This window comes from Aquarana catesbeiana, linkage group LG10, assembly GCF_042186555.1.
Source record: "Aquarana catesbeiana isolate 2022-GZ linkage group LG10, ASM4218655v1, whole genome shotgun sequence".
Taxonomy (NCBI): Eukaryota; Metazoa; Chordata; class Amphibia; order Anura; family Ranidae; genus Aquarana; species Aquarana catesbeiana.
This window is the reverse complement of record NC_133333.1, coordinates 50,160,893-50,174,149: the sequence shown is the minus strand read 5'-3', so window position 1 is coordinate 50,174,149 and position 13,257 is coordinate 50,160,893. Positions and strand designations below refer to the sequence as shown.

At 43.3% G+C, this 13,257-nt stretch overlaps 1 protein-coding gene across 1 annotated transcript in view; it reads left to right on the top strand.

The window, feature by feature from the left end:
* SHANK1 (SH3 and multiple ankyrin repeat domains 1) overlaps positions 1-13,257 on the top strand; it is an 852,931-nt gene that overhangs the window by 541,614 nt on the left and 298,060 nt on the right. Inside the window, exon 13 of the mRNA XM_073602155.1 lies at positions 4,607-4,720. Coding sequence (XP_073458256.1) covers positions 4,607-4,720 — 114 coding nt within the window. The remainder of the gene's footprint in view (positions 1-4,606; positions 4,721-13,257) is intronic.

Genomic DNA, 13,257 nt, shown 5'->3' with positions numbered 1-13,257 from the left:
GTGGTCTGAAATTCCCTACCCCCACCCTCTTTCCCCTAACACTGTTCTGATCAACAGAACTGCTTAGTAATGATAATTGGAGCAATGTTTGGGAAGGGGGGCACTAGAGAGCCAGATCCTTTTATTGGATTAAGGTTTTTTTAATCTATGCTGTGGCATTTAGAAGTTAGAGTAAAAGAGCCTAATATTTATTACTCTGGGTGCAACCTGACTGAATTACAATAACTAAAGAGGGTTTAATTGGTCCCCTTCCCACCCCCAGCCTGTTACAGGACAGTGAAAGGAAAAGCAGCATACTGATGAGCTCATCCCTCTGTCCCTCTAATCTCTCCAGTCAACATGCTCCATGCACTGCAGCACAGCTGTCTGTTTTTTTTTGTTTTTTTTTTGTGTTGCTTCTCTGTCCTAGTTTTGAGTTTATTCAGGTACTTACACTGCTTGCATTAAAAAAAATACATTTAAAGTGGTTTTAAAGGTCAAAGGTTTTTTTGCCTTCCGGTGCAGCTCTACCCAATACTCACCTGAGACCAATCCCAATCCAGCAATGTGCACGGGGACGGAAGCTGCCTCCTCATTGGCTGAGCCATTGTCCTCTGTTGCTGTCAATCACAGTCAGTGAGGAGGGAGCGGGGGGTGGGCTCTGAGCCACGCTCTGTGTGTCAAAGAGGCAGCTCGGGAGCAAGAACACGAGTGCCCCCAGAACAAGCAGCTTGGTGGCACTCAGCAGGGGGAGAGGCCGTGAGTGCCGGCAGGGTACCCCAGAAGAGCTTGCTCTGGTGGCATTCAGCAGGGAGGAGAGGCCATGAAAGCTGGTGGAGGACCCGAGAAGAGGAGTATCGGGGCTGCTCTGTGTAAAACCATTTCACAGAGAAAGTAAGTATAACATGTTTGTTATTTAACAAAAAAAACCTGAAACTTTACAAACGCTTTAAGGATGTTTTAATGATCACAGAGCTACATTAATGGGTGTTTTTTATAGTTTCCTGGACATCAGCCCTTCTACCATAGCATAGCTCCCAACTGTCCCTGATTTTGAGGGACTGTCCCTGATTTGGAACAAAGTCCCTCTTTCCTCCTCATTTGCCCCTCATTTTGGTCTGATCTATATAGTTGTAAGGCCAGGTTCACACTGGTACGACACAACAGTTGTACGACTGTGGATCCGACTTTGCCCTGCGACTTGAAGTCCGAAATCCATCCGACTTCAATGAACGGGGATCCAACTTTGATCCCGACAATGCCAGGCACTTTGTGTCTGGTATGAATCTTTAGGGCAAACTCCACACTTAAAAAAAAAACGGCATGGGTTTCCCCTCCAAGACCATACCAGACCCTTTGTCTGGCATGGATTTTAAGGGGAACCCCCACACTGAAAAAACAGCTTGGGATCCTTCCCAAAATCCATACCAGCCCCCTATCTGAGCACGCAGCCCGGCAGGTCAGGAAAAGGGAGGGTATGAGCGAGCCCCCCCACTCCTTCCTGGATCATACCAGGCTACATGCCCTCAACATGGGGGGGGGGTGGGAGCTTTGGGACAGGGCGGACTCTGCGCCCCCTAACCCAAAGCACCTTATTGATGGGGACAGGGCCTCTTCCCAACAACCCTGGCCGATGTCGGGGTCTGCGGCGGGGGGCTTATCGAAATCTGGAAGCTCCCTTTAACAGGGGGGCCCCAGATCCCACGCCCCCACCCTATGTGAATGAGTATTGGGTACATTGTACCCCTACCCATTCACCGAAAAAAAAGTGTCAAAAATAAAAAACAGTAAACAGGTTTTTAAAGTAATTTATTAAGGCAGCTCCGGAGCACTTACGATTTCTTCTCCCCTCTCCGGCTCTTCTCCACTCTCCGCTGATGTCTTCTGCCTCTGCCGGTTCTTCTCTCCTCTCCAGTTCTTCTCCCCTCTCCAGTTCTTCTCCGCTGATGTCTTCTAGCCCTCTCCGGTTCTTATCCCTCTGTCCGCTGTCATGCCCGGGGCATGATTTGGTGGTGATGTCATAAGAGGGTGGGGCCTCCATGTGACATCATCGGAGGAAGAACAGAGGGAGAAGACAGCGCAGAGAGGAGACCCGGCAGGGGCAGAGGACAGCGGTCAGAGGGAGAAGAACCATAGAGGGCTATAAGACATCAGTGGAGAAGAACCAGAAAGGGGATCAGAACCGGCAGAGGCAGAAGACATCAGAGGAGAAGAGCCGGAGAGGGGAGAGGTTCCCCTTCAAGATCTTCAAAGCACAGATCGCATGCCAAAGTCGGATCAGTTAAGACGGGGATCCGACTTAGATCTGACAGTGATATTCAGTGGGCTGAAGTAGGATCAAAGTCGAACCAAAGTAGTTCATGGAGCATTTTCAAAGTCAGACTGACTTGTGTCGGACCAGTTAAGACAGCTCTCATAGGGAAACATCGATTTGCACACGTCATGCGATGTGAGCTCCCAATGTCGGAGCGTTTGTCGTACAAGTGTGAACCCAGTCTTAATAAAATGCACTACAGTACCTGACCGCGAGAATGTGTTTCCAGCGCGATCCCATCGTGCTGGTTCTCGGCGACAGGGTATTGGGCATCTCGCGCTGGCTCGCTCATCGGGAAAGAAAAACTGTGTTTTTTCCTTTCACAATGAGCGACAAGCATTGCTGACAGGTGTCTGGTATGAATCATGAGGGGGGCCGCCGTGCCAAATTTTAAATAAAAAAACGGCATGAGTTCCCCTTCAGGGGCATACCAGGCCCTTAGGTCTGGTATGGATTTTAAGGGAAACCCCCTACGCCGAAAAAACGGCCCCCCAAAATCCATACCAGACCCTTATCCGAGCACGCAGCCCGGCCGGTCAGGAAAGGGGGTGGGGACGAGCGAGTGCCCCCCCCCCGTCCTGAACCATACCAGGCCACATGCCGTCAACATGGGGGGTGGGCACTTTGGGGCAGGGGGGCGCCCTGTGGCTGTTGGTTGTCGAGGTCTGCGGGCGGGGACTTATCGGAATCTGGGAGCCCCACCCTATGTGAATGAGTAATGGGGTACATCGTACCCCTACCCATTCACCTGGGGGAAAAAGTGTCAATAAAAAAAAAACACACTACACAGGTTTTTAAAGTATTTATTAGGCAGCTCTGGGGGTCTTCTTCCGACTTCGGGGGTATTCTTCCGACTTCTCCGGCCTCTTCTCCCGGTGTCCGGTTCTTCTCCAGCTCTCCGGCCTCTTCTCCCGGTGTCCGGTTCTTCTCCCGGTGTCCGGTTCTTCTCCCGCTCTCCGGTTCTTCTGCCGAGCTCCTCTGCTATCTTCTGCTCTTTTGACGCTCTTTTGCTAGCGGTGGCCCGGTCTTCTCCGTCGTCTTGTTCCCTCTTCTCTTCTTCTGATGTTGACACAACACTCTCTCCCACTGTAATGCTGTGTCCAAGGTGCGCAATGACTTATATAGGCATGGGGCGTGGTCACCAGGTGATGTCACCTGGTGACCCCACCCCTTATGATGTCACAGTCCCGGGGCATGATGGGACTGTGACGTGATGTAGGAGCAAAGTGTCAGAATTGGCCCGCATGGGAAGTGGTTAAAAGAGAAGTATGGGTTTGGGTATTTTTCCTCCATTATACTTACCTAGTTGGATGTGGCATCGGCCTGATGTTGCATCTGTCCCCCGGCACCTCTGCACTGAAAACCGAGCGATCGAACATTGCGGATGGCTTAATTCTCACAGCTCCCCGAGCAGAGAGCTGCTGACTGTCAATCGGCATCTCTTCGCTCTGCTCCTCCATGCTCATTGGAGCACTGAGCTGTAGAGGGGCAGGTCCAGACTCCCACTGTCAGGATGACGCGGTGTCTGGACTGATTTCTGTGACGTCAGCAGAGAGCGGACTTCAGTCCACTCTCTGCTGAAAACGGGTCACAGGAGTGCAAAACAAATTGCACTCCTGTCACCCATTGGAGAAGCCCAGCCAAACGAGCTTAGGCTGGACTTCTCCTTTAAGGGGTGTATGGCCAAGGTGTGTCTTATGCCTACATACTTTTGCTAATAATTGTCCCTCTTTCCCATTTTCAGAAAGTTGGGAGGTATGACCATAGGGTCACTTCCACCATAGGCCATCTCTGTAAAAAGAGGCCCATCTATGGTTATCCTTCTAGTAGCCCATGTCTTGAAATGCCACATCCTCAATGCACCCTGGCTACAGCAGATACTCCCCACATTTGGATGTCTAACACCTGCTACTCCTACCCAGTGAGTCCTACATCAGTGTGAGAACCAGCAAGGTGGAGATGCAGGTAACTCTGGGAGGGATTTAATACCTGCAGTAGCAGGGGAGCAGTGAAGATCCAGGCCGCCAAGAGAAGTATAGATGAGGATTTTTTCTTTTTAAAAATTTTTTTTTTTTTTTACAGTGCTGGCCCTCTTTTATATGTGGTGACAGGGTCCAGTTTAAAGATACAGTGCAGTAGAACATCCATGACAGTGTCCAGAGCTTTGACATCATGCAGCTTTGTTTTATTATCCACCATTCATTACTTAGCAAAGGCAGCATGTTTTTTTATGTAAATTTAAAGTGATCTCTGTGCACCTTCTTTCTGCTTCAGAATTGACTGTTTGACTTTTAACCCTTTTGTGTTGAACAGTTCTCAGTGTGGGAGAAGGAGGATTCTGGGAAGGAAATGCCAGAGGTCGCAATGGTTGGTTCCCTTCAGACTGTGTGGAGGAAATTCCCACAAAACCCCAGGAAGGAAAACAAGGTACCAAACATTTCTATATCTAAGTATAAAGTATGATTTATTAGGCGACTAATGAGCTGAAACAAGCATAAACAGGAGATATTTCCGGAGTGTTTTGTCCTTTTATAGAAATGCATAGTCTGTGCAGACAGCCATTAGAAAGACACAACTAATTATGATACACCATATCGTGTAAGTGAACAAAAGTTATATCACCACTTTTACCAAAATAATTCCACTTACAACTATGTGGCTAAACAATATATCAAAGGTGTTAACACTTGTATATAGATTGTAAGCTCCATGAGGGCCCTTCTATTCCTTCTGTATTGAACTGTATTGTAATTGTACTGTAACAAGGTCTCTGGCCTTGTCCAGTCTAATGAGAACTTTACAGGCCAAAGATAACTGGCATCCTTCTGAGGTGGGTTGTGAGGCATAATGGGTGCAAGGTGAGCAAAGTTATTGGGCGCCAGACTCTTCTTGAATGTAAAAGAGGTTTTATTTCTCTTAACAGTCCTTTTTGTATTTTTGGGGGAAAGAGGGTTAGGTCCAGTACATCCTTAAGTAGTTGTAAATTCAATTGGCAGACTCAAAGACTTCAATAGGTGGACATCCGTGCAGGGAAAGACCCCAGCAAGGTACCACATCTGTACATGCAGGAATGCTGTCTCCTATGGCAACAATCTTTAACGGTTCCTAACTCAACGTAACAGTTCCTTCACATACCTTCCAACTTTTTGAGTTGGGAACGACGGACACCTATAAGCAAAAGTATGTAGGCATAGGACACCCCCCTGCCACGCCCCTTAAAGGAGAATTATACCACAAAAAAATATTTAAACCGACAAGTGATTTTTTTTCCCACTACCTATTCCTTTATATTGGCTTCTGGAATTTACAAATGCTGAAATTTAGAAATTTAGAAAATGGAGGCAAGGTTTAGCAAGTGGAAACACTTTTTGAAAGATAAAACATGCATTTCATATACAACTATATAGGTCAGAAGACAGTTATAGACCAAAATGAGGGACAAATAAGGAGAAAGGAGGGATAGAGGGACTTTGTTCCAAATCAAGGACAGTCGGGAGCTATGCCTTCAGCTTCACTACAACTTCTCCTTGTGGTTCTTCAACACTGAGCTTCCAGTCCCTCACTAGACCCTCTGATTCACTGACTCTGAATCCCTTAAACTCCTCCAATCTTTGCGGTGGTATCTCCCTCAAGCGTCACCTACGCTTCCCTGCTGGATCCCTAGCTTGGCACTCCAGACGCTTCACCCCTGCTGACCGGCTCGGTCCCTGGCTTGATACACAAGGCTGCTCTGCAAGCGTCACCTCCGCTAGTTGGGTCCCTGACTTGATCACCGCCTGAAGTTTCCTGATTCCCCACCATGCCCGTTCGGTGAGAATATTGCTCCAGTACTTGCTTAAGTTACTCAGTGTGGTCCCTGGTAATAAGGTGGTTGGTCCCTTTGTGGTGACAGCTTCCCTTCTACCTCTGACCACTGACAGGCCAGCAGAACCGTCACTTTTGGTTGGACTGCAAGCAGCAATCCCAACCCTGCGCTGCTCTCTTACTTCTGGAAAGACCCTCACACAGCCTAGCAGCCAGATGACCCCAGGATAGACCCAGTCTCCGGCCTAGCAGCCCGGGGCATATGACACATGTCCATCTTGACAGCTGTCCAGGTGGCACAGAACACATCACCTGACTCCACCCGAATATATAGGTTCTCCCAGCAGGCCAAGAGATTCAAGAAAACCTCTGCTCATTGGCTGAGATATCCCATATACCCATAACCTGACCTTGAGTTGTGCTTATGTCTAGTACCACCAAGTATCCAACCACCTAGTGGTAGAAGAGCAACAAGGCCAAACTTAGGGAGAAATCAATGGCTCTCTATCAATCAACCAGGATAACTACTCCTGGCAAGTAAATTTGTGAGAAGCTCCCTGCCTAAACTACAGGGTGCTACAGTACTATCCCCCTTTATATTGTAAAGTGCTGTGAAAACTGTTGGTGCTATATAAATTCTATATAATAGTAATAATTAAAAAAAAAAAGCCTTAATGCCGCGTACACACGGTCGGACTTTTCGTCTACAAAAGTCCGACAGCCTGTCCGACAGACTTCCTGCGGACTTTCGGCGGACTTGCAGCAGACTTTCTAACGAACGGACTTGCCTACACACGACCACACAAAAGTCCGACGGATTCGTACGTGATGACGTACACCGGACTAAAATAAGGAAGTTCATAGCCAGTAGCCAATAGCTGCCCTAGCATGGGTTTTTGTCCGTCGGACTAGCACACAGACGAGCGGATTTCGGGGTCCGTCGTAGTTACGACGTAAAGATTTGAAGCATGTTTCAAATCTAAAGTCCGTCGGATTTGAGGCTGAAAAAGTCTGCTGAAAGTCCGGAGAAGCCCACACACGATCGGATTACCAGCCAGCTTTAGTCCGTCGGCGTCCGTTGGACTTTTGTAGACGAAAAGTCCGACCGTGTGTACGCGGCATTAGAGTTCCCTTCACTGGTGCGCACTCATATTGCAAGAGGAAGGGGCCATCCCGAAACTGTTCCCACAAAGTTGGGAGCATGAAATTGTCCAAAATGTCTTGGTATGCTGACGCCTTAAGAGTTTACTTCACTGGAACTAAGGAGCCAAGCCCAACCCCTGAAAACAACTCCACACCATAATCCCCCCTCCACCAAATGATTTGGACCAATGCACAAAACAAGGTCCATAAAGATATTGACGAGCGAGTTTGGGGTGGAGGAACTTGACTGGCCTGCACAGAGTCCTGACTTCAACCCCATATAAAAAATCTTTGGGGTGAATTAGAGCAGAGACTTCTCGTCCACATCAGTGCCTGACCTCACAAATGTGCTTCTGGAAGAATGGTCAAACATTCCTATACCATAGACACACTCCTAAACCTTGTGGACAGCCTTCCCAGAAGAGTTGAAGCTGTTATAGATGCAAAGGGTGGGCCAACTCAATTGTGGCACTAAAGTTCATGTGTGTGTAAAGGCAGGTGTCCCAATACTTTTGGTAATATAGTGTGTGTGTGTATATATATGTGTATATATATATATATATATGTATATATATGTGTATATATATATATATATATATATATATTTTGTATATATAAATATAATCCTCTTGTGCACCAATCTATATTTACAGTTCATATAGAGATAGTTCATAATAAATGCACCAATCTTCAGCTTTAGGTTTTAGCACATTTGATTGAGTGTCATAAATAGCTACTCTGCACTTCTTTAGGGTATTGGTAGATACCCTACATAGAAGTGTTCAGCAGCAACACCATAATCACAGATTGTTCTTTTTTACAAGTAGGAGGGTAGCATGGGGAATATTTTGGTTTTATTTGTATCTGTTTTTGGTCTAATATACAGACCACTTTATAAAAATATATTATTTACTGTAAGTACAAAAAAAAGTTAAAATGGTTGTAAACCTCTGAAATGAAAAATGATCAAAGTATATCCTTCTTGAGTATGTGTTCGCCTCAATCTATAGCACTTAGTGTGATTTCTGTCTGCTCTCTTATTCCTCTGCCTTTTGCATGAGTGACTTCTGGCAGTCTACGCCAACACCAAGCAATCTTGGGAAGTGCCCTGCTCCCCCCAGCACACAGCAGGTGATTGACAACCTCACTTGTGCATGTTCCTCTATAAGAGGTCTCAGGTTTCTTTAAAGTGGTTGTAAACCCTTACAATCCACTTTTTGCTACAGGTATAAGGCTTACCTGTAGCTACCCCGGATATCTCATAAACCTGCATGGTTTCGGATATATCCCCTGTATCTGCATATGCCGACGTCATCTAATATCTAATATACATCAATTAACAAATATTAACAAACGAATGAAGTGATTAGATCTTTACAGAATACTTGAGTTGTGTGTGTGTGTGTATATATGTATATATATACACACACATATATATATATATATAAATATAAATATATATATATATATATATATATATATACATATATACACAGTGGGGATGGAAAGTATTCAGACCCCCTTAAAATTTTCACTCTTTGTTATATTGCAGCCATTTACTAAAATCATTTAAGTTCATTTTTTTCCTCAGTAATGTACACACAGCACCCCATATTGACAGAAAAACAAAGAATTGTTGACATTTTTGCAAATTTATTAAAAAAGAAAAACTGAAATATCACATGGTCCTAAGTATTCAGACCCTTTTCTGTGACACTCATATATTTAACTCAGGTGCTGTCCATTTCTTCTGATACAGAGATAGTGGCGCTAATATAAGTTGTGTAAAATAATGGGTCAGAGCAGCATAGTGCCTATGACCCTCTACTTATACATAAAAGTAATAATAGTGTCATGAAAAATATTATTTTTATCATGAAAAGAAATTTCTTTAACACCCAGTGAAAAGTGTCACTATACATAATAAATAACAAGAAATGAATGAATAAGTTCAACAGTTGTTTTTCAATCTACTTGTGTGAAAAATCTTCTACTCTTCCACCACACCACCGCGATAGTGACAGCACTCACCAGATTGTATAGCCTCCCACTCTCGTGTTTGGCAAAACAGCAATTGAACCACACCTGGGTTGCATGTGATGAACCGTGAATCCAATCAAGCCAGCTCCATATGTGAAAAAATGAATAAAGTGCTCCACATAGCGTGATACCATTTTGACAGATTTATTAAAATCGCTTCAAACACACTTCAATGGTTACACTCACTTTTAAACTGAAACATAAAAGACTTTAAAAAAAATCCACAGCAAGCAACAGGATCAGTGATCCAATGGTGCACTGCGGTCACAGCGGACCTGAAGTGTAAACTGGTGTATCTCTCACCCAACCTTCTAAGGCCCAGCCATCCGATCAGTGTAGTCCTCCTCAGACAGCGGCATCTAATGTCAGTGCGATGGAATGCCGTGTAACCATGCCCAAGACATGTTTAGTCGAAAAGACTTCTTCAAATGAGATTGGCTACACGTTGGATCACTGATCCTGTTGCTTGCTGTGCTTGCTGTGGATTTTTTTTAAAGGCTTTTATGTTTCAGTTTAAAAGTGAGTGTAACCATTGAAGTGTGTTTGAAGCGATTTTAATAAATCTGTCAAAATGGTATCACGCTATGTGGAGCACTTTATTCATTTTTTCACATATGGAGCTGGCTTGATTGGATTCACGGTTCATCACATGCAACCCAGGTGTGGTTCAATTGCTGTTTTGCCGAACATGAGAGTGGGAGGCTATACAATCTGGTGAGTGCGCTCTTCAGAGGGAGTGCTGTCACTATCATGGTGGTGTGGTGGAAGAGTAGAAGATTTTTCACACAAGAAGATTGAAAAACAACTGTTGAACTTATTCATTCATTTCTTGTAATTTATTATTTATAGTGACACTTTTCACTGAGTGTTAAAGAAATTTCTTTTCATGATAAAAATAATATTTTTCATGACACTATTATTATTTTTATGTATAAGTAGAGGGTCATAGGCATTATGCTGCTCTGACCCATTATTTTACACAATTTATATTAGAGCCGCTATCTCTATCTGTACACGTGTGAGAGGTATAGTTTTGGGATTCTGATCAGTTTACGTATTTATTTAAGTGGCAGCTTTTTTCACTGTACACTGTGTATGTACACACATTTTGTATTCATTTACACATCTTTTATATAGCTTTGCACTTTTCTTTGGCGCAGTGGAGTAAGAGAGATTTAGGAGCGGTTTATTTGTATATCTTTTGCTACAAACCAAGGTCAAAGGAACTGCCTGAAGAGCTCAGAGACAGAATTGTGGCAAGGCACAGATCTGGCCAAGGTTACAAAAAAAATTCTGCTGCACTTAAGATTCCTAAGAGCACAGTGGCCTCCATAATCCTTAAATGGAAGACGTTTGGGACGACCAGAACCCTTCCTAGAGCTGACAGTGACCCAATGACCCTAAGCACACAGCTAAAATAATGGAGTGGCTTCACAACAACTCCGTGACTGTTCTTGAATGGTCCAGCCAGAGCCCTGACTTAAACCCAATTGAGCATCTCTGGAGAGACCTAAAAATGTCTGTCCACCAACGTTTACCATCCAACCTGACAGAACTGGAGAGGATCTGCAAGGAGGAATGGCAGAGGATCTCGAAATTCAGGTGTGAAAAACTTGTTGCATCTTTCCAAAAAAGACTCATGGCTGTATTAGATCAAAAGGGTGCTTCTACTAAATACTGAGCAAAGGGTCTGAATACTTAGGACCATGTGATATTTCAGTTTTTCTTTTTTAATAAATCTGCAAAAATGTCAACAATTCTGTGTTTTTCTGTCAATATGGGGTGCTGTGTGTGCATTATTGAGGAAAAAAATGAACTTAAATGATTTTAGCAAATGGCTGCAATATAACAGAGTGAAAAATGTAAGGGGGTCTGAATACTTTCCGTCCCCACTGTGTATATGTGTATATATAGATATATATATTATATATATATCTTTTAGTTATGGAAAAAGTGAAATTTATATAGACTTTTATACTTGTAAAGGTATACATATTGTTATAAGCTTCATAAACATTCCTATGGAGAACCAAACATGTGTTAGTAATTAGGAATCTTACGTTGGTTTCTCTCACCTCCCCTATCACAGATGGAGAAAGAAGGATTCACATTTCTTAAGATGTAAAAGTTCATGTTTAAGTTAAGATTATAAATTCTTTATACTACAATATTTCTGTATTAGGATATTAATAAGAACATTGGGTTTTTATTATAATATACCTACTGATTTATGTAGTATTTGGTTTAGATGTTAAAGAAGTTATATCCTATACTTAGTTTTACACATTGTTCTTGCCCACTCCTCAGGAATGCTAATGCGTATAGACTGAGCAACTCCCATCATTACGTGAGGTGGTTAAAGCCCTCGGTTTTCTGTAGGACAATAAAGCTCAGAGGAACCTTAAAGCAGCCTTTTTAGGAAGGAGGGGTCAAATTTTAGGAGTAAAAGCTAGTAACAGGACAGTTGGGGAGATTTGCTGGGCACACACCACGAGACATTGAAGGAAGCTGGGACAGCTTCACACACACACAGACACACAACTGATTCAGTCTTCATCTTAAGAATATAATACATTATTAATATTTTTATATTCTACATTTTGATATTGTTCTTGTAATATTTTGCTATTTTATTATTAAATCAATTTTTGAGTTTTTAACTGAACGGATTTTCTTGGAACTTTCCTCATCAATATAATTTACAGAATATTGATATTAATACCATAATAACGGTATTTTAACACTCTGCTCCCTGCTCTATGCTGTGCAGTGTGTGACATCAAATCCCTGCCTTGTGGAGCAATGGAATGCTGTGTAAAATATGTGCTTTAGGAGGCTGTAGAGGAGAAAGGACTGCAGATAAACAGGTACAACTTGTGTAGGAGGATTTTTTTAAAACTTCAATAGGTTTATGTAGGGGTTTACAACCACTTCAATTACCATTAAAAAAGAGACAAAACTATAAATTTAGCTATAAAGAATGTAACAGCATTAAAAGAGAAATATGGCCAAAGCTCTTTTAGCCCTACTGTACCTCTACAGAATTTAGTTCTGCACTCCTATGACCCAGATTTAGCCAAAAGCAGGCCAAAGCCCACTGTCGGCTGACACTCAATTCAGCAAGGATCTGCTGGTCCTGACTCTGCAAGGATCCTGATATAAGGTTAGGATCTACCCAGATGCTTTACTGGATACTTTACTCTCAGTGTGCACCTGAGCCAGCTGCTCCAGCCCCCTCTCCACAGCCTGGTGCTCCAGTGAGTGCTGGAGGGGCAGAGAAGAGAGCGGTGACTGAGAGTTGCACATTTTATAAATTAGGTGAAATGAAATTGTGTAGGCTGTATTTATAGAGGCCATTTTTATACTGAAAGTTGTTGACTTATCGGTATGAAGACAGACACGAGGCCATACCTATCAGGACTCAGAAGGGTTGGTAGGGGATGTGTGCAAGTAGTGTAAGTACCAGAATTTGAAAAATCTTGATAAGAAGGAGCAGAACGATCATAGAGATAATCTTTAGTCTCTTTCTACTCCTTTACTGTCCAGTCAGTAGGCTGGGGTTGATAGCAGACACCACTGTAGTCCTTCTACAGTCTAAACACAGCGTGCCAAAAAATATTTTCAAAGAAATTGAGAGTTCCGATTTTATAACAAAAAAATATCAACTTCACACACTCGATCATTTTTCTTTTACAAAGGTTTATTAGCATGTAATCCAACATATCAGGTCAGCATTTAGATGGTTATATTGAATAATGGGCAAACAAAAGGCAAAATAAAAGATGTACAATAATAGAAAGGAGACATGAACAGTAGGAATATGCAGTCAAACGTAGTGTCCCATGGAGCAAAAGCAAAAAAAAAGTCCAGAAATAGTTTTCTGAGATGTCCTAGGGATCATAAGATGTTTGCAAAAGAGAATGTCCATATGTAGAACCTGCATATCCAAAGGAAATTGTGCGAGCAAGAATCCCCCC